This window comes from Ptychodera flava, chromosome 4 (genome assembly GCF_041260155.1).
Source record: "Ptychodera flava strain L36383 chromosome 4, AS_Pfla_20210202, whole genome shotgun sequence".
In the NCBI taxonomy this organism is placed as follows: Eukaryota; Metazoa; Hemichordata; class Enteropneusta; family Ptychoderidae; genus Ptychodera; species Ptychodera flava.
Window position 1 is genome coordinate 7,979,549 of NC_091931.1, and position 25,766 is coordinate 8,005,314.

A 25,766-nucleotide genomic window follows, 5' to 3' on the forward strand; every position below is an offset into this window, starting at 1 on the left:
TTAACTGGACAGAGTAATATTGACCACTTGCAGTGCATGAAGCTAATAGATAATTCCTCATGAACTAGGGTGATGTGGTTCATGTGAAACAGCAAGTCTGGTGCGTATCACTCCATAACTATATTCCCAGGAGTCAGATGCTTTCCAACACACCAGTATCTGGGCCAGTTTAACCAGGTCATCATTCAAAATGTCAATAACTGTTCAGTGGGATGATTGTGACCTATGTTTGATTCCAAGTAAAATCTTTCTGTGTGTATTAAAACTGATCATATGATGACTGGTTTTTGAGTTCAAATACCACTTATGGTGTATGGTGTGGAATGGACACTCACAGGTTGTGCAACAGTCACACAATGTGAAAAAAAATGGTTCACAAAATTGAAAAACTACTAACATCCCCCTGTAATTCCAGTGTTTTAGGTTATTGTCTTGCTGTACCAAATCTTCCTAAATGACATCTACTCATGTCTAATTCTAGGTTAGACATGCAAGAGTAATATCTGCTGATGCACCTACATATAATTCTTAATCAAATTCCATATGTCCGATTTGAGTTATCTCTGCTTGTTTCACACATCCCCGAAGAACGAGTCACACATGCAGGAATTTTTTATGTACTTTACCTACCTTGAAATATTTTCCAATGCCAAACAAGTTCTGGAACATGACAAATGTGCTCTAATACTTTGAATTCCAAGTGTACCCATGAGATGCAACAGTTGCGATTTGATATTTACCATAGTTTCAACATTTAACCTGTATGTACAACAGCAGTACCAAGCTGCAGCCAATTATACATGAGTGATGTCACAGTCTATGATAGAAGGACTGGGGGGCACCTTATACAGGGGTTTCCATTCAACTTAGTAACCAGCAGAACTGAAGCATGATGAAATTCATTAATTTTTTCAAGACAAACTTTGGAAGAGAGAGTCAGGGGACCAATAAAAATGAAAGTATGACCTATCGACCTTTACAACTTTCTAGTAAAGGAAGATATAGACATGATGTTAACACCATACAGATGCACTGCTGTTGGTACTTAAGAGCTCAACAAACTTGTGTAAAGATGAGTTTTTGAGTTTATGCAACAACATTGTTTTCTCAACATAAAGAACAACAGCCTTGTATTTAAAAAATCAAATTCATTTATTGTACATGTACAATAAAATTAAAATCATAGAAAAAATTGATTCATATCATACAAATACATCGTCACTTAAAACAATGTAAAAACAAATTAAAATTTGTTAACAACTGTCATAGAAGTTGTTTATAAATCTAAACATTTCATGAAAGGTATTTCTCACATTTCACATCGATACTGATATGTATACGTCAGCCAGTACATTTTGTTTGCGATCTCAAAAACAGAAACGTGTATAGCTGAATGAGAAACTTCCAAACAAACCCTGATGAAAGGGATCAACTTCAGACGGGTGTTGCCATATGAAGAGCAGACAATTCGGGCAACATTAGATAATGTTGGAAGAACATGACTTAAGACAATATTTCCCATTTTCCTACTGTGAGGAAAATATGTTTTACTATTTGTTGGTTATTACCAGAAATTACTTTCATTTGTTTGAACATAGACCCTCGAGAAAAACCCGCATGCAGTGTCTATGACTGGATGTCGTGCAGTCGATCGCGTCCAGCTTCATTCAGTCCCCGATCAATTAACACATCTTAATTATCCCAACTAGGATCCCTCTAATCTTTACCGCAGTTGCCTGTCCTGCTTTTCTCGAAGGTCTATGGTTTGAATAGGCAATCCTTGAATTTGGAATCCCATTATTTTTCACGAAACCTTTGGAAATAATTATTCCACAATGCACGGTCCTCCAAAATTTTGTGGAGGGACCGTGCACAATGTTTGCATTCAAACTTCACTCCAGACGAGATCCCAAGTCACGGTTATTGATCAAGATTTTCATGGTAGTTCCCATGCATATTCTGTGTTCAGTTTTCAGTACACAAGACCCAGGGGAAGATCGTGTTTGGCTAATACATATGTTGATGATTAGAAAGCTCAAGATAGATTGCACTAGCCCCCTGATCTTAGTACATCATATCAGAAACAACGAGGATACAGGGCTTTACTCAAAGTGTCCATGACAGCAAAAGAGTAAAGTACCTTCCATTCACTTACAAATACAAGCTTAAGTATTACTTGTGTTGATTCTTATCCCCAAATCCACTCAGTATATCTCCTTCAATACACATGTTATACAAAGAAGTTTATGAGACATTTTATACAGACAACGGCAGTGTGAATCATTATCCTATCCACAGACACTGCATTCGACTGTTTGATAGTACAGAAAAATCTTTCAGCTGCAGCTGGTAAAATGATAATACCGGTAGTTCAGTTGCTTTCTACTTAGTACGAAAGTCACAGAGAATTTAGTAACAGTAAACTCTTATCTGCCACCAAGGAATCAACTCTCTTCACTCTCAGCATGTAATATTGATTAACTCAGATTTTTATTGATTTTTTTCCCTTTTGATCATAATGAAATATTTTGATGAATGCTGAATTGGTACACTATCTGAATTACATTTATTGTCCATTAAGGTTAAAAATACACGTAACAAAGTCTCTGAAACAACTGATGTTTGCCTTGTTCAAGGGATTTCATTTCTTAGTTTATTCACACTGAAACCCATACCAAAATATACATATACGACAGGATGCATCTCTTTACAAATAACGTTGAACGATTGTTTTCTTGATTATAAAAAAGTTCCAGTTTTTGGTTTCCAACAAAGGTAACCTGGTTGTTATTGCATTAAATCAAGTATCTGAAGTCAATACTTTAAAATAAAACATCCAAATTTGTATGTACAGTCAGCAAGTTTTCCTGGAGAAACGAAATATTTAAATTAACAGTTCTTTAATAAGAATTAATTAGGAAAAGGATTGCTTGAGGTCATCATTAAACATCTTTGCGTGATGCCTCCTCCATTGCAGCACAAGCAGCATGAGTTCCGGCGACGGGAGAAGGTATGGTTTTTTGGGGATCTCCGAATAGATCGGCAAACTGTTTGTCCTGCTTGATGTCATTTACAACTGCCTTCAGCATGTTTATCAAATCTACTGTAGATTTCATATCTCCTGTCCATGTTTTGTGGCTATTTGTTGCCGTAGTCATGGTAACAATAAAGACGCTCCCAGTCACAAGCTGATGTCTCTGCCACCACAAGACTTGGGCTCGCGCTCGTACACATCTTGATGTAGGCGCCGCAAAGAGATGTTAAACGAGACATATCTATTGACATGGATGACATATCATCGGGAAATATTACAATAACATCGGTGACGTCATCTACTAGTCATGATACAGATTACAACGGCGTGTGAACTCATTTCCCTTTTCGTGGATCCATTTGTTGGCCACTGAAAACGAACGGAACATCACAAAATTATTGCAACAGGGAATACTATAAAGTGTATTAAATAAAATTTGGCAGTTCTTCAGTAGAAAGATGTTCTATGATTACGAAAGGGTGAAAAAGCGTTACAAACAGTGGTGTACACTGTGAATACGATTGCCGAGACTTCATAACCGCCACTGGACGCTGTGCTATGGCTCGAGGGCCGACATTTGTTCTCTCCGGGATAGCGCCCTCAACGGCGTTGCCATTTAATTGCAAGTTTCACTCACGTTCCTCGCGACGTGCGGGCTGATAAGAAAGTTATTGTGCCAATCATGGTATCGAGCGTAGGAGTTCGACATTGTGTTCATTGATACTTTCGATTGTTAACAGCAGATTTAAACTTACAACCAGAACTTAAAATTATTTTATCCCTTGTTCCTGATTTGATAACAAATTACTTATGCACGAGGAAAAAAAAAACTGCCTCACCCCACTTGTTGCCGATAAGGACGGGACAACCAGCGTGTCTTGTCATGTCATCACTTTCACCAGATGGTTTCAAATTATACCAAAACACTGCAGCATTCTAGTAAGAAATGGACAAGTGAAAGTTTTTCTGTCATGACTTTGCCAGCGTATTTGAACACAGTACACACAGCCTTACGCGTTTGTCATTGTTTTAAGCACGGTTCCTCAACTTTGTGGAGGGGCCGTATTCCTAGTCGGAAATCTTCAGTACGTATGCGAAAATCCGAATTGCAAAATTATAAATAACCTAATTATCTGTGATATTGTGGTATAATTATTTTCTCATTTCAATGTTTTACTGTCTCATAATACTTTAACAAACTATTTGTTTAAAATAAACATTACAGTAAATCATCCTGCAATAAGGACTGATGTCCAATCCTTCGTCAGAATGTAAGGTCATAATTACGTGTATTTTCCAGAGATTTTTTGGCACTTTGTCGGTAAATTTACCTTTATCGGTCGTACAAACACATCTGCTTCAGGAAAGACGGTATATCCCCCAGCTGTGACGTCACTCATCTGAAAGTAAATGACGAAAACAGCATGGATAGAAAATCCATCCGATGATCTCTTTAATACAAAGCAGCATGAAAACGTCTTTAGCCTGGGGAGTCTTGGAATTAAGTTGTTGATATATAGACTGATAAAAAAACTCATGGAGACAGGCAGATAGACAGATATACAGAGAGGATCTCTGAATGATCAACATATACGTTTGGATTGTTTCGTTTCTTCACAACTTCCAACAGTCATATTTATCAACGATGCACGCTTCCAAATGCTCTCCAGAAGGCAACAAGTCATGGCAGCCATGTTATTAATCACGGTGGACAGAAAGAGAGGCAAGAAGGGAGACAGATAGATAGACAGACAGACAGACAGACAGACAGACAGACATGCAAGTATGGTTGAAACGTAGTTGACTTACGTAAAACATCCAGGTTGCAATTCTGTTCCGTGACCCTGGTAGATGAATGTCCTGTATTTCATCATCCTGGTGAATAATAACCATAGCATGTGTTCAAATATCATAACATCATTCGGTTTAGGTACACCATTCACCATGTACTTAATTATTATATCACTATTGAAAAAAGCGTTATCATTCAACCCCCCCCCCCAATGATAATCTAAAGAGTGCCCCTCCCCGAGTCCCTCATCCCATCCGTTCGTAATTACTGAATGCTACCTAATATGCGCGGGGTGGTTAACATCTTCCACGTAATACACTTTCAAACTACTCATCAGAGAAATCTATCCACTGGGAAAACAAATGAAACCTGTATCTTACGACAGCGTGGTCAAAATGCGGCTCGTAGTGACCTCCAAGACCATAGTTCACAACCTGTAAAAGTACGTAGAGAAAGAGACATTCATCAGGTTACAAGTTATCAAAAGGCCTGGTTGGTTTACGGTCTATCCGTTATCTTTTGAGAACCAGCTTCCCAGCGTAGAGTTTCCGGAAAGGTGTTGCCAGAACATAAATATTCGCGGTTTTTTTCAGAGCTGGGTTCATGCCACAGGAAAAATGTGGAAATCGTAGGGTTGATGATCTTCAAAATCTATTTCAGACTGACCTGTCACCCAGACAACGAACCTGTAGGTTTTCGGCATGTCGGTACTCTTGTTCCGTCAGGGTACTAAGCCCAGTTATCACAGAAATTCGTTTGGTGAGCCGTGCTACAACCGGGTGAACAGAATCTTCCAACCATCCACTGCAATACACAAATCAATGTGGTTTTCCGTTCATCATATTTGTAATTTATTGCCGTCATACTTGGTATAAGTCGGTTTTACATGTATTTGATATGAAAATACTCTGATACCAGATATTAATCGTTGTTTGAAGTGTTTTCCGAATATTTTGTCTACGTTTGTTAAAGCAAATTAGAGATTTCAAAGAATATTGTGAAGGCTCGTCGTTTTGCGTTTCCCGAGAACTTTATCGTGACTGTAAGATACCCGTACCCTCGACAAGTAATCACTATACTTATGATACGGCAGCTTGAATACTTTGCGTTTGGATGTCACTTTCTTCATGTCAATGTATTCCAGTCTCTGTACAAATGAAGTATACTTGACAGTTCGATGAACTGTCCTGGTGGGGAATGATTCCGCAATTTAACACGAACGACGACGAGGTCAGACTTCACTAGCTGTCAGGCAACCCATCCGTAGACGTCATGTGTGTAACATCACTGACAGCGATCAAATCATTCACTTCGCCATACCATACCTAGTACATCCTATTTCATTATTGCTTGTTGAAATTATCCATCTGAATGGTTCAACTAGCTGAAATTTGTCTAATTGTGTGGCGACGTGTTTTTTATTTCCCCATGCATTTTTACGCGTTTTTTTAAATTAATTTTTATACCTTACATGTACATGTAGTTCAGAAGATCATACTACTGACTTGAAAAAAAATAACAAAACAGGAATGACAAATGACGGTAATTCTGACATGCAGCAAGTTGACGAGGATTACTTCATAGTTAAAGAACTATCCAGGACGTCTATTTGATCCTACATGTAGGACATGTTACACGTCCTGCCGTGTTTAAGTATTACACTGTAACTTTTTCATACTTAAACTTAAATTCTTTTAAGCGAACTTGGCAAGAAGGCTAACGCGGTATAGTCCAGATCGACGCGCGGGTATGAGAAACATGACCCTATCCCTGTGTTGGTCTGAACTGAAAATGCTGTCACTGCATCTCAACAAAGAGTCTAAAGCTTGAAGCATATCATGCCAAATCTAACGACGTATAATTAAAATATTGCACTTCATTATTTTACTTTAAATCGCATTTTGATTGCAATATTTGGCAGATTGCTTGAATATTCACTTCTTTATTTCCTTCCTACGTACGGTCTGCCTCTTCAAGTTTCCTTACTTTTCCCGCTTTTATTTTTTCCAAACTTTAACTCGTTTCCTAAGTATTCGGGGATATTCCTGGGCTGACAATATTTGTAACACCAAAGTTGGTTTTCCATTGCTGTTCGAAGTGATTGCCCCGCTGTACGAAAACTAACTTTTATAAGAAGACAAGACAAGCTTTCGAGCTCAGCAGGCTTCAAGCCAAGCACATCAGTACCAAACGCATCATGAAACTGCATTAGTATTTGCCAAGGTATCATGAACCTGCTGGTTTCCATAGCGACATATACGTGTGCAGTAGAACCTGCAGCGTGCATTACTTGTCAGAGAGGGCAGAGTAAGTTTAACAGTCACGATTTTGACGAACGGCACTCTTTCAAATTTATCAGATCTGTTTGCGTTTCATGATGAGAACTGGAAGGAGACCAGACTTGCAGAGTAGTCAACGCAACAGCTTCTCAAGAAACACTTGAGTTTATTTCGACAACTTCACATCTCTTAGGCAGGACTATGACGTGACGTCATGTCCATGATAAGACCACGTCGTTCAAACAATGATCAATCATAAGCAAGGGCTGTATTACTTAAACCAAAATCAAATAAAAAGTTCTGTATAAAAGTGCATCGGTACATTACCCGCGACTAAGTCTGAATTCAGCGTTAGACACTCCCCCTACTGACTGCGAATTCACGACCATGGATCTTCGTAACTGTAAGGAGAAAACACGTGGTTTAGATTGACTGGAAATCAGTTCCCTTGGCAAGAATGGGTCGCATACTTCGATGAACGTCACTATATGAGACTTCCTTCTCGTACAAAATATGCTCTGCATTTGCGTCAATTTATGATGGATTATCATTACATTGAAAATACCAACCTTGGCTAATCACCGTGATTGAAGTTACCAACAATCGACATGATATGAGGGTAATACTAACAGAACGCACGGGGCGAGAGGTCATAGTGAGGAGCGGGCCCATCTCAGGGACCGACCATCATATCTTTGCTGTGGAGTTGTCGGCGAAAGTATTAAAACGTTTTTTTTCCATGATTGCTGCTTTTGACCAAAAATGTTTAAAAGAGAGGACACTTCAAAATCTTGGAATCTTGGAACAAGTGCACCAGTCCAAATCTTAGAACACAGAAACAATTGCCCGTCAACGCTTTGACCATACCTCTCAAGATGTAATGGTTTATCCCTAAACCTACAGAGATTTATCTCAGTGTCGGATTGGTTATTGACATGCATCAGACTGTACAGGCGACGTATCATAAACAAATCAAAACAAAGCTTCATCAATTCTTTGACACATTAGAGCTATTGTGGAGGTGATTGGTAAAGTGAAAAGGAAGTTTGATGATAATAATCCTGTAAGTTTTACTTGAAATTGTTCAACTGATATTTCTCTTATTGAGTTTACACGGTAAAGGAAATGCGGTACTGTGGCCGTGCACCGAGTTATACCCTTCACTTTAAAGGGCCAGTAATGCTAATTTTTGATGATTTTTTCACTATTTTTATTGTATATGTCGATTGCAAGTTCTTACTCTACTTCCAAAAGCGTGTCGAAACACCCATTATTTAGCTTGTCAACATAGCGTCTTTATTTGTAAAATGCACTCTTATTGTTTACATTTGAATTCTAGTCCGGACCAGAGTTCAATTGTAAACAATAACAACGCAGTTTATACATTTACAGGCTATGTTGACAAGCCGAATACCGTGTATATATCGACATGCTTTGGGGAGTAGAACAAGGAATTATGGTTGACATTCACAATAAAAATATTGAAAACATCATCAAAAGTTAGCATTGTTGGCCCTTTGAACAAGAAAGGATAATAGCTCCCAGGCCAGGATGGGGCAAATATGAACGGTGAACTTCCTCACTGGTTTAGGACCCTCCGTCCATTTGCCCTCCCTCCAGCACCTCCGGCCTGCCTTGAAGAGCAGACGAAACGATTGTTGTCAACGTGCATGATGCCAGTTTTCTAATGCAGCCGAAGCATCTTTAAGTGATTCAAGAGTTGATGGTTCCGGTTCATTGGGGCTGACGAAGTGCTAGAATGCCTGATAACTCACCTTAGGTTTAGCTAGGTCAATCAGTGCTTCTATTTCGTCATCGGTAATGACGTCATGATAAAGTATTACATCTGGGTTACGATTCACGTATTCCTTCTTTGCCGGTCTTACGGTAAGTAAGCTGTTGCCGTTCGTCGTGAGGTAGCATTTCAATTTTGACGGTTTGTAATGCCAACTCGGCTGTGGGGTAGAAATAATACATAGTGAATATCAATTAAGTGAAAATAAATATTGTTGCAATAATTCACATTTGTCGTCAGAGAGCGGCAACTAATGGGGTCACGTGAAATCGGTGACGCCTTAGCCACTCCAATAGTCCATTCATAAAGCGTGGTGTTTGGAGTGTCAATTGATCAATGCATCAACGTCTGAAGAAAACGTTAGAAACATTACAACAATAAGCATTTATGATTTGGTCTGTCTCTCGTAAATTTATCAGCCGTAAACAAACCGTGGTCTGATGTCGTGTTTGTTCAGCTTGACTGCCGAACGGAAAGATAGGCTTTGAAAGGTTGAACACTGCACAAATAAAATCTGTCGTCTGTTCAGTACGCTTTGGATGCATTAGGTAATTTTTCACCGGACTGTTGAAAGAGTTACTCAGTTTACTTTTGGATTGGTTCAGTGTTCTAGCCTATCTATGTTTGAAGTTTGACATGCGGGTTTATATTGGAAAAGATTCAACGTACAAATTTTCTTTCTCCTCGGCAAAGCGCTTCGTATCGTTCTCGGTTGTCAAGGTACAAGGACGGCGGCCTTAGGTTGGGCTTGTCCTCAAAAATCTCGTGTTGTTCTCGCTCTTTCTCATCAATCTCTTCGACGTAGTTTTTCACATTGCTCAACACTCTGCGATGATTGGGATCTGCGATGGGAAGATGAATAATTACACAACCTTTACATATCAAAACTTACGTTTGTTGAATTTTTCTTCCATAATGATAACTTTTTTCGGAACGTAACAAGAAATGACACAAAGTGTATGACATTGAGCGTACAGCCATTATGATTTCACTGTTTGCCTCACAGGAACCGCACATTTATTTGTTGTTGATTATTTGTTATCACTCAGACATTCATTTATTCGACTACTTATTCACTTATTCATTCATAAATGTATGTATGTATGTATGTATGTATGTATGTATGTATGTATGTATGTATGTATGTATGTATGTATGTATGTATGTATGTGTCTATCTATCTATCTATCTATCTATCTATCTATCTATCTATCTACATGTATCTATCTATCTATCGATGTATGTATGTATCTATGAATGGACGGACGGATGGGTGGATAATTTTAGAGAATTGTTTCGGTCAATAAAACACTCAAACTGACGTCAACAGTTGAGACTCCGTCCTCTGCAGACGTAAAGTAGAGTTTCATAGAATGCGACTTGGGACAGATATTCGGGCTTTAAATTTTACAATACTTTTCTGATCTGCCACTTGAGTGGGCCCATTTCTCTGGTACCAAATTTGCATGGTGACACTTGATTTTTGTTCTTGATATTAAAAGGGAATGGTTAAACGCTTCCATGATGAAAGTTTTAGCAAAAGTAGAAGTCTTTCACTGTCGAGTGGCATACTATCTAAACTTAGCCATTACAACTCAATCTATTTGTACTCGATTCCCTAAGTTTTCCCTTTGTAGACGCCATAATCTGTAACTGTACTGGCCTAGACACTTGAGAGTTTCGTTAAGAACATCAGTAAACTTTCAGTTGCATTGTCAGCATTCTTTTGTAACCTATGCTTGCCTTACAGATATACTCTGCTTCACCAGTTGTCATTGAATGGGAACACTGGTTAGACATCTGTTGCGTCACTTCTATGTACATTTAGAATCTTCATGAATGCAGGAAAGATGTGCCAGACTCCGAAATGCTATTGAGCACATCAGTGGTCACGTCATAATCAGACTGACCGCAAAAATGTTTCTTAGGTTTGCAAGCTATATTACGGTGACTCCAGAACATACAACCCCACCCAGCATCATCCGGGCACTTTTCATCTACGTCAACTTTACATCCAATACTCCATAAGGTACAACGCGCCTAAGAGTCAGTCTTTCGACACTCAAACTTTTGAAATTATTCTTGGTATGCAACTATGAAGATAGAGGAATATAAGGAAGTTTCGCGACCAATTGTTTTTTTTTGTTTTTTTGTTTTGTGTTTTTGTTTTTGTTTTTTTTGTTGTGGAAATTGGTCACATTGTTTTCCTCTGAGAGTCAATGCAACAAAGTGGTGTGGCAGCCATTTTGAGTTTCAGACACCGCTAAATTTTAAGTAACGTGTTTTGCAAACCAAAACTTTGCATTGAGACCATGGTTTTTAATCTTGATTACGAAAGAAAATGTTGTAAAGTTTCATTGCGGAAAGTATGAGCGAAGATTTAGCAAGACATGTACAAGACTTACATGTAGAACATGTTTTATAACATCAGACTACACACCAATGCCAAATATTACAATCGGAAAAAATGCTCCAGTTTTCGTGACCAAATCTATGTTCAACTACGTCTGTCTTCTTGAGAATTGGCATGGCTAGTATTTGCCAGGAAATCATCCATATAATACAGTAAAAAATGTTCCCTTCCACTTTCAATGAAAACATTAGCTTGCCAAAACGTTCAGACTGACTTTGATGATATAAATGTTGTATGAAACGTGTTGTAGGAAATTCATCAAGAAGCTACGGCATACAAAATATTGTGTGTTTCCGTTGACACGCCCTCAGGAAATAGGGTTGGTCAGATCGGGCACCTTTTTCATTTTTATTTGGGAGTAACCCATCAGAAACTATTAGACAGCAAAATGTGGCAAAATCATTCATGATTTATGAAAATTCGAAAACAATTAGATGGGAGGATTTTAAATTACGGTAGGTCGGGCTACTGGAAACACACATTTCTTTATTTGGCCTAAAGTCGAGAAGTCCATATCCAGACTCTAATGTAATGTCATTGATGACTGGAATGAATTATATCGACAAAAAGTTTCTCAAGTTTATCGACCAGACCAAACGTATTTCGATAGAATACAGGCCATCGATCTCACTAGCTATCATGTGTAAATGTCGTGTGTGTGCTTCTTCCAAGGAAATCTGATTTGTAGTTAATGTTCCCTTTGTGTTCGTACTTACCATACTTTAAAAATTCCCTCGATAGATTCAGTGCTTTCTTTATATTTCCGGCCTGTGAAATTGACAATATAACGACACTTATGAGCCTGCCAACAAGAAGTATCTATATTACTCTGTCGTTCTGTATAATTTACATAAACTTTGTACATGAGCTGACACCACAAGTTTGGAAATAAAATGTGACATTGTGATGATGGCATCTGTGACACACTTTTTGCTGGATACATTTCCTCCTTTTTAGGACAAGCCACGCTAATAGCACTTACTAGTAACACTAGGAGCTATCTGTAGAACTCTAATTCAGTTATATATATATATAATATATATATATATATATATATATATATATATATATATATATATATATATATATATATATATATATATATATATATATATATAACTAAACTAGTGTTACTAGTAAATATTATTAGCGTGGATTGTCCTAATAAGGCGGAAATGTATCCCGCAAAAAGTGTAATTTTTATTATATATATATATATATATATATATATATATATATATATATATATATATATATATATATATAATAGTGTAGCGACAATCAGTGTGCTTTTCTCATTAGTTTATGCATTGTATTTCCATATTTCCACTCTACACAACATTGGGGAACCTGTTACAATTTAAAACGTTCATAGTTACATATTTACGGTTCCTTAAAACAACTCCTTCGGGAGAATAAGCAGTGTTGAATCTGAGGTTTCTTTCAGGGAAGAAAAAATGCTTTTCTCATTAGTTTATACATTATATTTCCACGCTACACAACATAGGTGGAACTTGTAACATTTAAAACGAATATATATATATATATATATATATATATATATATATATATATATATATATATATATATATATATATATATATATATATATATATATGCAATGTTGTTGTTAACTCTTATGGATATTGGTCCAGTTGTCAAAAATATCACAGTGACTGCACACACATGCGCGCACACACACACATACTCACATGCTGTGTTGGCGAGTTGTACGCCAGAGAAACGAGAAACGATGCTTCAGTATACAGAATAATTTTGAATTATATTGTCAAAACTACATCTAATACAGATTTCATGAAACTACAAGTGTGTGTGGATGAACATTGTCACTTACGATTATGACATAATTTACAAGACGAACTGTTCTGTCGGGTGTTATTTCCGGCCTGAATCTGCTTAGATTTGTTTTTACATGTCGTATACAACATGGTGGATGGATGTTACACTGATACAGACTGTGGCATACTCCACTGCCGCAAGAACGCAGTGCAGTTCTGAAACCCGATACAGCATGAACTTCTTTTACAAAATTCAATTAACAGGTCTCATGAAGTAACTAAAGAAACTAACTGCCTGTATATATAGAGTTTGCAGGCTTTAATTGTCAATGCTTTAATAAAGATCTCTGTAACAGCTGTCTTAAACGTGCCGAATGTACCATATTACAGAATATTTTGTTTCTTGACATAAGCGCCGCAACATTACGCCCCAAGTATAATGTTAATAGTTTCAATGTTTGGTTGTTCAATTGCAGCAATTTAAACGCAATCATGTATCGTGTAATCGTACCCGGCGTTATTAAAGAGACTGACACCCTGCCACTTTAAACGACATTGCACGTTAATTGTCGTCACCTCGGACCAAATCATAGCTGACTTTGGACCTACTGCTAGTTTGAAAATATCTGTATTTAATAAATTTAAAGTTAGTAGATACGGCCGACCTCCGGGTGACGAAAGTCAGGAAATTGCTGCTCACAGCGTTATTAGGTGTAATTAGATGACTTCTGGTCCAAATAAGTTGGAATGCGTCGCCTCGGGGATAGTTTTAGGATTCTTAAGTTGTTACGATACTATTTCTGGTGTACTGTTTGCTTTGACCTATTTTGAAGCTTGTGCAGTAAATGAAGATTTCTCTGCATCGTGTTTCTGAACATTGAAAATTGAATTTCCCTCGAAGAACTAGCACAGGGTAAGGTGGCCATTTTAATTTAAGATATCGATAAATTACGGGGTTTTTTCCTCTTATCTCATATTTTATTCTTTATTGGAAGAGAATGGCTTAGATTTTCCCGTGAAGTAGCATAAGTTACATGTAAAAACTTTCTGTTCTGTTGCGCGAAATACCTTCGATATCAGGCAGAATACGCCCCGGCGGCATGTTATCGGATCCATAAATTATTTGCTGGTCTTCAACCTATGAGAACTCGAAGTCTGTTCCATATACAAAGTATCGTTATATTTGTGAAAATCAAACGACTTACTTATTCCGCTTGAGATCATTGGAAAGTGGTTGCCTCTCTGAGCGCAGCAGTAAATTTGGATAACGTCGCATTCCTAATCCAAAATTATGCATGCTATTTCAGTGTTTTATCATTCCTCCAGAGAAGTACGATGTCATCAACACTCATTTTCGCAAAATAAATGAAAAACATCTCGCTCGTGTTTACTAAGGCTGTCATAATAGTTAACGCAAAAATATTGGTGTATTTCACGCCGACTAAATGTACGACAATCGCAACATAAATTTATCTGCGCGCATGTCATTTATAGCGATAGGAACATGAAATGTGCAACTGGCATTTACGCAATACCGCACATTATTACTTAGTATGCTGAGATACGTATATATATATATATATATATATATATATATATATATATATATATATATATATATATATATATTGAGAGAGACAGAGTCAGCCTTGAGACAGATAGACAGAAATTGTGACGACAGCCCATTTCAAGCCCACTGAAAGTAATAGTCTAACACTTGAACAAGGTCGGAATCGTTATCCTTTTCAGTTGCTTGTATACTTGGAAGTATGCCAAGTGCTGATGGCCAACTTGGATAACTTTCATAACATTATGTATCTTTATATCTTCCTGACATTCCTTAAAGCATCAGAGACAGAGAGCGCTGCCCTGTGACAATTGATGTTGTTCGTAGCAAGGTGTCAGCCCATAACAGCTGACAAGTTCCTATCAATAAGTCCTTTGATATTGGTAACATTTTCTTTTCTAACCAGTGACAGTGCTTTTGATTTGCAGGGAATGCACATTTGTCGTTGATAAGAGCGGTGTCTTTTCAAACTTTGCAAAACTAATTTTTCCTAAAATAACCACCACCAACCCATCCCATCTAACACACTTCTCAGGCTCTCGTGAGAAACTTACAACGATTAATAACAGAACAGTATGTTGCATGGATCACAGACTCGGATCAATCAATGATTTGCTTTCTCTCGTGAAATAAGGAGTCCTACAGTCTTGCAAGGAACGACGCTGATGGACATTTATCAAAGTCGGTCAGTGCGCACTTATATCTTGCCCTGGCTGTAGGTGAAAGGTCAAGTAAGTGCTTTCAAGTGTCTGAATCCCATCAACTGTGCGTTGATGAACAACAGTGACTGCAGATGGACGACATTTACTGTGACCGTAAAGTAACCTCCAAGTCCCCAACGTACGTATTTATCATTGCTGAGTTTGAAATCTGTGAAAGCTTTCAGAGAAGTTAAGTGCTCCCCGGAAACTCATTTGTTTTAATGATGGTTTTATCTTCGGTCTGCAGACTACGCTGCTTCAAGGGCTCCTCTGAAATTGGGTCGGACGAATTATGGACGGGCTTATGTTGCATATGTCGTGAGTGTTCGTATCAGAAACAGAAGAGGAATGAATAGGGCGTATTTATTTGAATCTTAATTTTGAAAACAAAAATGCCTTAAAACGACACTGGAATTTTTCGAAGCAAACTTTAAGGTCGGTCTGGTTTCCCCTTACCTTTTAAGTATTTGTTGTCCATGGCAACATGTTATGTTGAACGACACGGAACATACCAAGTAATTTTATATTTACTTGTTGCTTCGGTAGGAAAGTGATTCTCATTCGTGGTGAACCAGAGAAATTCAAAACGGCACTTGTAAAGGATCTGCCCCGCCGCAATCGTTACAGTTAGATAATATTGTGCAAAGCCATAAGTATTGGGAGGGGGCATGGAGCAATGATGTGGGAAATTGGGACAAATTTTTAAGGCGATGGCCAAATAAATGAATAAACAAATAAATAAATAATACCTGTTACCACTTATATATATATATATATATATATATATATATATATATATATATATATATATATATATATATATATATATATATATATATCAAGGGTGAAAGTTGTCCTGGAGATGTGGAAACTTTCTAAATAGAATAATATTTTGAGATACTTTGCGTAGATTTCTTTTTCATCGAACTTCATTAGTTTGTAACGACTCTGAATGACAACAGGTCATTGCATGTGTAGTTCCAATTCCGTAACATACTGTGGTCGATAGCAGTGATAACGTTAAGCGGGTTATAATTGGGAGACTTGATATCAACCCAGTGAACTCAACGACCATATATCACATGGAAATAACTCACAAGTTACGGCAGACCAAACTTCATAAAGCGGAATGGAATACCAGCTATGGTCTGTTGTTGAATGGAATACCAGCTATGGTCTGCTGTTCAGCTCAGTTCAGCAGCGTGACCTGACTTAACTTCTCGAGAGTTTACATCCAGGCAATAAAATAGCCGGATATAGGGCACTTTACCAACGGAGCGTGGCGCTTTCTTCGGCTGGCAACTTTGGTTTGCCACTGTATTACCCTGGACAGATTTCGTGTGATGCGTGTAACATATTAAAATAAATACCGCGTGAGACTGCGTCAGTACTTTAATCGAATGTCTGCCTAGGCTATTCGTTTGGGGGTTTTTTTCTATTAAAAGTCTGCATGGTGACTTTCTTATTCTTCTACACCTCGACGTTTAAATACATGGAGTAGAAAATAATTTCCTGGAAATGTTCTTGTATCTTACAGTAAAAGATAATATTCTACGGCTTGATAGACTGTGCAGAATTGAAATATAACCTTTAGTTATTTTTTATCGATGTTTGGCGGTATTTAAACGTTGATTTGATGATGAGGTCTTCGAACATGTGAAGTGTGTTCTTTACACAACGTGCGTTACTCTAAATTTTATTAGTCTACAAACCTGATAATGTGAGAACGCCAAATAGTCCAATACTTTGGAAACATTGAAGGGGTTTTCCGTCGTTCGCTGTTCCTCTTCTCTCTTCCACAACGCTAGCGCCTCATTTAACCAAATCTCTGTGTGGTAATGGTCACCTGATAGATATGCCGCTCTGCCAAGATCAAAACAATCTTCAGGTCTCAGTCGAGTGGCACTGACACCGCCAATGTCACCTTGTACTATTGTCTGCGGTTCTAACTGATACACGTCTTCAAGTCGGAGGAGGGCCTTGGCTGCACCTCGAAGATCCGAGTCTTTAGGAATGTGTACTCGATGATTTGCTAAATTGGCTTTTAATTCTGGGGAAACAAAAACAGTGACATGACATCAATGAATATTATCAAGAAAAGTTGTTAAAAACTTAAGAAAAAGGAAGGGTACGTACTACTTACACCGTGTTTCCTCTAAGATTTATAACATCTAAGCAATTTGGTGAGAGGAATTCAAACTTTTCTGCCAAACCAGAACCTCCAACTAATGAGCCATGCAAATGTCTTACAACTATTTACTTTGTTCTCATCTTCAACATTTTTTCCTTTTTCAGTGTTAACCTTATTCTATTGTCAGTCACACACTGACGATGGCTTGTCGACCGTGGGTAAATGACCACTGAAGCGATATTTCAAACGAAAAATAGACCTAAATAAATAGACCGAAATATCTTGACATAACAATCTCCATCATCTCCATCATAAGAATGTCAATGAGTCTGTGCACTAGCCTACCTTTGTAATTTCTTAAATCCGTTGTTTTGTTATTAATGTTTCTCCAATCAAGGTGAAGTCTTTTGATCAACTGAAAGGCGCTGACTGGATTAGACACGATGTCCCCAGTTGTTTTAAAAGTCCCGTATGTCGATTGTGTCGTCTGAATAAACCTGAGAGAAAATAAAAACGTAGAGCCCTCATAATAGCATTGTTACGTAAACGCAATGAGATGCGTTTTACAAATGCAGAAGTTTACTACCTGAATCATCCACACCTGGATTCGAAAAAGATTTTCAGCATTTCAAAGTATTTCATCGGTACATTTGTTCGTCCCTGTTCACGATTTGTTTTCCCAAACATTCCTCTTTAAACAAAACCACGGAAAATTAAAAGACGAGCAAATACACAAGCGATAGCGAGCTCGAGCATGTTGCATTTCACGCTGGCTTCGCTGTCGTATGACAGTAATTTACCGGCGCTAAGGCCCGCAAGGTCATTCTTCAGGTAAGATAGCTGATTATAGTAAGGCGTCTCAAATTTTGAATTTATATAGGCAAGTTTATGGTATAGAGCTAGAGCTCTCTCTCTCTCTCTCTCTCTCTCTCTCTCTCTCTCTCTCTCTCTCTCTCTCTCTCTCTCTCTCTCTCCAATTATTCTCTCTTTCTTTGTGTCAATTTGTTCATGACGTTAAACTCTCAGCGATCTTAGGACAATGGTCGCTCTTCAAACTTAATTCAAATTTGTTAAATAAACACCGTAAGGTCCTGTATTTACCCAAGATCCCGAAAAACATAGCAATAAAGATAAGTTTTTTAAAATTACAGTATTAAATGTATTTTCAGTAATTTCAAAATAAAGCAACATTCTGATCACTTATCGACGTTCAATGGGTGGCATGGCGTTTTCACAGTCAAGTTCACTGAGTACTTGGATGACTTTCAACTGATTCAACCCAGGATTTGTAACTTCTAGAAAAAAGGCTCATAAACTTAGCGTGTTGGAGATGCAGCAATGTGATATCTTGGTTCAAACGGAATATTCATGTACGCTGAAATACTGATATTGGTGTCCTGTTAATGTCTTTGTCTGATATGGGTATTGTTAGGACTTGACTTGCCCAGGCCGTTGTAAACCTTTCAAGTCTTCAGCCAACGGATCATTTGAATAACCAGACACGAACTTCACATTCTTTACTAAATAACTGATACAATTGTATATACCCGGAGCTTTGCCTTCTCCATCAAAGGCTAAAGGTTACAGTGATGAGTTACTCTTCTGCTAACCATTGTTCACATTTCAAACAGTCTATTAATCTTCATAGACTTGTCCAGTGCCTTTTTGTAAAACATCCGTTCGTCTGCAGGAGCTTCTAAATTTACCAAATATCTGCTGTCTAAACAGACACATAGACAAACATACGACCAAGACCGATGTGGTGTGTTCGCCACGTGTGAGTGCGTACGCTGCGACCGCAATGCCACTGTTAGGGGCGGTGGATAATTAAAACACGCGCACGGTAAATGCAATTTCTGTGTTTGGGGGCAGGGGGTTTGGCTGTATTTCGATTAACGTGCGCAAAAATCGCACTGCATGTTTTTATATCGCAATATATCTCGCTACACGTTTTTGTGTTAATCAAAATATCTATCTATCTATCTATCTATCTATCTATCTATCTATCTATCTATCTATCTATCTATCTATCTATCACGGTACGCTGCGACCGCAATGCCACTGTTAGGGGCGGTGGATAATTAAAACACGCGCACGGTAAATGCAATTTCTGTGTTTGGGGGCAGGGGGTTTGGCTGTATTTCGATTAACGTGCGCAAAAATCGCACTGCATGTTTTTATATCGCAATATATCTCGCTACACGTTTTTGTGTTAATCAAAATATCTACCTACCTATCTATCTATCTATCTATCTATCTATCTATCTATCTATCTACCTACCTACCTACCTACGTACCTACCTACCTACCTACCTACCTACCTACCTACCTACCTACCTACCTACCTACCTACATACATACATACATACATACATACCTGCCTATTAATTTAATTCTATAAAAGACAGCTCTATTTCTGGCTGGAGACTCTCATCTCATTCAGGACACATATCATTCGGGATGTATGTATGTATGTATGTATGTATGTATGTATATATTATGTATATATTATGTATATATTATGTATGTTATTATATATATATATATATATATATATATATATATATATATATATATATATATATATATATATATATATATATATATATATATATATATATATATCACACACACACACACACACACACACACTACCAGGCCAGCGGCACCGGCTACACCCGCATTCTTTTCACATGTGGTTCAGTGCATCTGTAAAATAATGTAACAATCATTTTGGATACACTATTTTAATGCATTTCATTTTTTTGGTTGTTGAGCTGGCAGAAACTGTCAGAAATGTAAAGAGTCGCAGGTATGATCGTATTCGTCAGATTACAACGGAAGATTACAATAATACGCAATAATCGACTGTAGGTAATGCTGATACAGAATGAGGCTTGGTTGGATTTTCGCACTTCTAAACTTTCGTTTAGGGGAGGGGGTGAGGCCAAACGCAATTAGTTGTGTTACCGTGCGCGTGTTTAATTATCCACGACCCCTAGGGTAAAAGTGTGCGTGTTTGCTATTGCAGCAGCACACAAGCATTTTAACCGTATCTGCTGTAGTGGGCGGCAAACAGTTTTGGTAAAACCCTTGTATTTCTAAATAAGAAATTTACCGTTCCATGGTACTTGTATGTTTTGCTCACAATATTTCTTCGTCTCACAAACTGTAACGAGCAACAATATGCCAAGAGTACTCGATTAATTGTCAGGCCTTCTGATATTTTGAAAGCGAATGCAATGAATGTGGCAGGTTTACTAATTCAAAACAGGAAAGGTCTGTTTTCATAACAAAACATCTTTTCCCGCCTTATTAATCAGACAACTCGCTCAAGCTACAAGCTTTAATGTCAGAGATTGATAACGCTCGCTAAAACATCTACATTACGTGATGTAAATAAAACTATGTTCTAAGGTTACAAAACCTCAAGAGCTAACAAGCCTTTGCCACCACCACAGCGATTTATGCAATATGTCAATCAACACGCTTTCTTGGCCGAGCACAGTGTGAAAACTTCAAAACACGAAAAAATGATTAATTGCTCTCCTTTACTGTGTAGTTTCATTCGAGTTCAATACACTTTTTCTCCTAAATGTAAACAGCCGACTATTTCTTTACATGGGACAACTATACCACACGTTACAGTCGGTTTAATGTTCTATTAAAGTTAAACGACTTACGAGAACCTCGCGCCGGCTTGCAAGATTTTATTTGAGGTAAATCTAACAAATAATTTCATAACGTAATTGATGACTTTATATTCCATGATCGGTAGCGAAATGTAGATTCAAAATGTGGTACGTACCCACGTGTTTGTAGAATTGGATTGACACCGCTGCCCAGATCAGAAAGTGTAACATCGTTGCTCTTGACACTGGCACAGTGCCTCTGTCGCTGTTTGGCAAAGCTTGCTTCATCGAAGATATTGAGTATAATATAGCTTTGTCAATACCAGTGAATTTTGTGACGTCATCTCCTATGATTATTACTGATAATGAAGCCGATTACCAAGCATTGTGGCCCATATGTTTTCTACGTTTGCAAATTCACTGGCATCGCAATAACTATAAAATAATGTATCCCCTCCCGTCGCATGATGGACTCAAGCAAACTTTGCACTCCACAGCAACGTTCTGGCCTTCGCCTCGTACATTATGTCGTGCAAAGTTCGCTCTCATTCATAATGGACCGGAGGGGTACAGTATATTGCTTGTATGACAGCAATATCAAGAATAAAGCTGTTTTCGCTTTAAGTCGTGTAACTATTAGCCGTTTTAGCATAAAGAGAGCTCTGTATACTGTGATCGCACTACCCTCATGTAGGTGTCAGTAATGTGGGAATGTTGTAATGTGCATGTTGGGGACCTGGTTGACAGCCACATCAAGCTTGTCTCTACTTCAAACGTCTATTCTCGTTGAGTTGTTGGACTTAGCTGATGAGACTATACATATGATCAAAGCTTTACAGCAGACTTTTTCCAATGGCACTTGTAGTGCCTGCGTTGTGTAATTGTATCTGATGAAGTGACCACCTTTTCATGGTTTGCGACTTCCGTTGTAGGATCTCAAATCTTTTCAACTCTTTGTGAATGTTGTATTATTACCTTGTAAAGGAAAGAAATTGTCATTTAAAGAGTGACGTTGTTGACACACATTGTAAGGAAACGAATTGATTTCACATCGGCCTGAACTCTCCAAGCAAAAATAAATGTTTTCATTACAGAACTTTTTACTCAAGGAGAAAATTGGGAGAACGTGCTATTCGGGCCTCATTCTCCCTGTTTGCAAATTTTACCGCTCCGAGTGGAGAATGTGAGGGAAGCGGGAAAAATCAACGGGGGGGGGGGGTATTCGAGTACCTGATAGCTTTAGACAAACATTTTTGCTTGACCGAACTTAAATAAGAGCAAGTAAAGGACATTCTATGTGATGACGTCATAATAGCACAACATGAAATGAAACAATAGAAAAATATTTTATATACAATGTGATACCGTGATAACGCCACATAAGACATTTGATCGGGGGATCTGTTTGTTACTTGGTTACGCCGCTATCGTTGTTCATACACTATGCGTCCATTTCTTTTAATAATCTCCAATTGGAGAATCGATAATGTTCGAGTAAATTTACTCAAAACCGAACAAACGTTGAGATTGTATCAAAAAGGTCGACGTGGAATAGCTTTTACCTCGGGAGAAGACATCTGTGATTAAATATTCCTCAGGTTGAAAATGCTTGAAGTCTCATATTGACAGAAGCAAGAAGGATCTCCTCAAGCAATGCAGTAACAGATAGACAACGTACGTGTATAATTGTGACAAACGTATCATCCAGGGTGAAGTACCAGTATATTCAAACATTAAGTCCCAGTGAGCAATTACACGTAGGCTATCCACATGTCTCTTACAAGTGCGCCCTCCCCCCCTATGTGTCTAGTGAATCTCTCCCGGTCTCTTCTGCGTGTCTGTTCCAAGTAGGTCAACATCATTGTAGGAAAGTGGAGCAGTGACCTTAACGGGGACATTTCGTCAGTATCCGTTGTTGCTCCTTTATTGACTTCATGGAACAATTATCCATGCAAGAAAACAATGAAGTCTAGAAAATATGCCAACAGAAAGGTTTCGATGATAAAATGTGAATTTTCAGTCTATTTTCATTCATTGAATTGAGATATCCTCTTGTATAATATGTTTGCAGATGCATAAGATAAGATGTAATGTTCACGACCGCATCAAAGTATGCCACGACTGGGAGTTGAAACGACCAGGGAGGAGAATATTCTAGGTTAAGTAAAGCTTACATCAATGTTACCCCTTATGACCTTCTCGTGTCACAGCGTCACTTCTTTTGTTTACTCAATGTACCGCACGTTTTAATTAGGCCCTGATGGAATGACACTGCAGTCGCAGTAACAATCGCAGACGTCACTACCCTGGTATTTGTACAGCCTCTACTCAATCGAGTAGGACATCTACTCACCGAATGGATTATGGTGGGTTTATAATTCTCAGAAGTCGCTTAGTGCAGTCGTATCCATTTGACCAAACAAAGTGCAAAAATCTGAAAAATGTTTAGTGTTGAGTGTTTGAAAAGATTATAACTGTGGCCTTTGAATAAAAACCAACTGGGCAATATTACGAATTGCATTACAAATTCACTGTCACACGGTTGTGAAATCATGCATTCAAATTATCGGGTCTCTTTTTTAAAATGTTTATTCCTGATGGCAGTCAACTATGTGGGCAAATACGACAGGTGACCTTTATATAATTGACTGTGCATTTTCCTTTTGATCCGTTGTCGCACCTCATTAATTATTCCCATAACGGGACAGGCGCATTGCTGAACTTGATGTTGACAGATCGCAAAGTCACCATTAGTGCCAGTGTTAAAGATAAACACTAGAAGAGAAAGATAAGATTCCAAGTTCTGATAAAAGTCGGTACAGCTTACATTATCATTCCCGCCCTCTTTTCCCCTTAAGTTTTACTTGCCATATCTTGGTTTTGGAGGTATCACCGACCACCGAAGTGTAGCCTGTTAAGCATTCGATGGTGGCCTGGAGAGTCGGCTGTTACTTAATCACAGTAAACCCGGCTTAGCCATGAGGTCGAGTTCTCAACGTCAGCTATTGACCGTGATACATGGCGATTGGAGACCCGGGTTGTATTTAAATATAGCTGCACTTGAGCATCAGCACATTTCTCACCCAACATAGCATACTACCGTTACATAACCTGACCATCTTTACGTGCACACAAAACTAATTAAACAACGTCCGACTTAGGTTACAGTCTTTGTAATGATAATGAGAATGCCAAAGTATTCGGTAATCTTGAACTTTGATAGCGGTGAATGGTGACACTTCATTGTGACCCGAACAAACGACCCTGATCTTGACGGGGAGTACAGTTTAACATATGAAAACATATTTAAAGAAAGGACTGTGTTGTACAGCTACTATGAAAGTGCAACCTGTGCAGCAATAATCACATTGTTTAAAACAACAGCGTTTTATTTTAGGAAAATGACTCAATTTGGGTAAACTTCAGAATGTGAGGAAAAAGACAATAGCCGATTGGTGTAAGTGAATGATAGTGAACTCATCATTTGGAAAATTTGAGTAAATATATTCTTCGACCTGTCTTCTTCTTCATGTGCATTAGTGAGTCAGTCTTTTGCTTTTGATACAGCACCGATATGTAAAGAGCGCATTGTCTTTTCAAGTTGAAGTTCAAACAAATGCTGCATGCATGCATGCATCATCAACTTCATTCGATTTTGACCCCTACCTTGTACTCGGTTTTTACCCAATATCGTAAAACCACGTCAATGCGATAAACGTAACAGTTTTTGTTGCAGTGTTACCTACCGGCTAATGTGTCCGAGTCTTTTCTCCTCAGCAGAAATGTAATCACGTAAGTACTGGACGAGTTGCAACTCGGCTCTGACCGACTCCTCAAGACCGCTGATAGCGGTGAATATCTGGCCACTGACGAGAACCGTCGAGGTTAACATCACAGCTGTGACTGTCAAGCATAGCGTCCAACCTGAATTCATCGTACCAATAAATGAGTGCTGCTTGTTCGAGTCCCGACCACACAGCAATCTAAGTCATCAGGCCGCAGACATTATCATATTGACGCATAAACTGTAGATAAGTGTCCAATCGACCTACTTCGGCACACAGGTAGTCGCTGGATCATGGCCAATCACTGGGCTTGATCACGAAATGGGGATTCACGGAATCTGATAATAGGTCAAAACTGCAGTGGATACACATCTTAACCAGATATAGATGGCAGCAGTGAGAATATTATCATAACTGTATCCTCAGATGAGCACGATATCTTGTAGGCAAGTAGAGCGCGACCATTCAAACTATTGATACCCTTCGTACAAGAACGAACCCACCACTATTTCACTATGGTATTGAAAGTACGCTACTTTCAGATTGGAAGCGGCCTCCCAGCCCCATGGGTCTCTGAGGGCGCCCTCTTCGTAGGGGTGTTCCCAGCTTCTGAAAAACTTTGCTGCCAGCTGTTTATAAAAACACGCTGCCAGAATGATTGAACTTTACATGACTGTGAAGCGACACGCTTTCTACTGTTGTGGAGTCGATGAATGTTTCAGATACAAGCTGCTCCTTGTCTTATTGCGGGACACAGTCAGCGCCCGGCCAACCGCAATCTCACAGCTGTTTGCGTGTTCTCGTTCTAATCGAACTCACAACTGGGGACACACATGCG

The 25,766-nt window shown here is 38.4% G+C and overlaps 1 protein-coding gene across 2 annotated transcripts; it reads right to left on the bottom strand.

Moving 5' to 3' along the window:
• Nucleotides 1-1,130: 1,130 nt before the first annotated feature.
• LOC139130807 (prolyl 4-hydroxylase subunit alpha-1-like) lies at nt 1,131-25,659 on the bottom strand. Of its 2 annotated transcripts, none has more exons than XM_070696604.1 (13): nt 24,890-25,659; nt 17,857-18,008; nt 17,093-17,430; nt 12,030-12,081; nt 9,570-9,742; nt 8,881-9,060; nt 7,433-7,506; nt 5,513-5,630; nt 5,207-5,260; nt 4,844-4,909; nt 4,366-4,434; nt 3,874-3,970; nt 1,131-3,403 (listed from the first exon to the last, which is right to left on the bottom strand). In XM_070696604.1, the coding sequence occupies exons 1-13, from the start codon at nt 25,075-25,077 to the stop codon at nt 3,336-3,338; spliced, it is 1,629 nt and encodes a 542-aa protein (XP_070552705.1). In that variant the 5' UTR covers nt 25,078-25,659; the 3' UTR covers nt 1,131-3,335. The 2 variants fall into 2 exon arrangements, with proteins under 2 accessions (XP_070552705.1, XP_070552707.1); XM_070696606.1 differs by lacking the exon at nt 24,890-25,659 and adding an exon at nt 23,971-24,089 and having other exon boundaries at nt 1,137-3,403.
• Between the last annotated feature and the right edge of the window lie 107 nt (nt 25,660-25,766).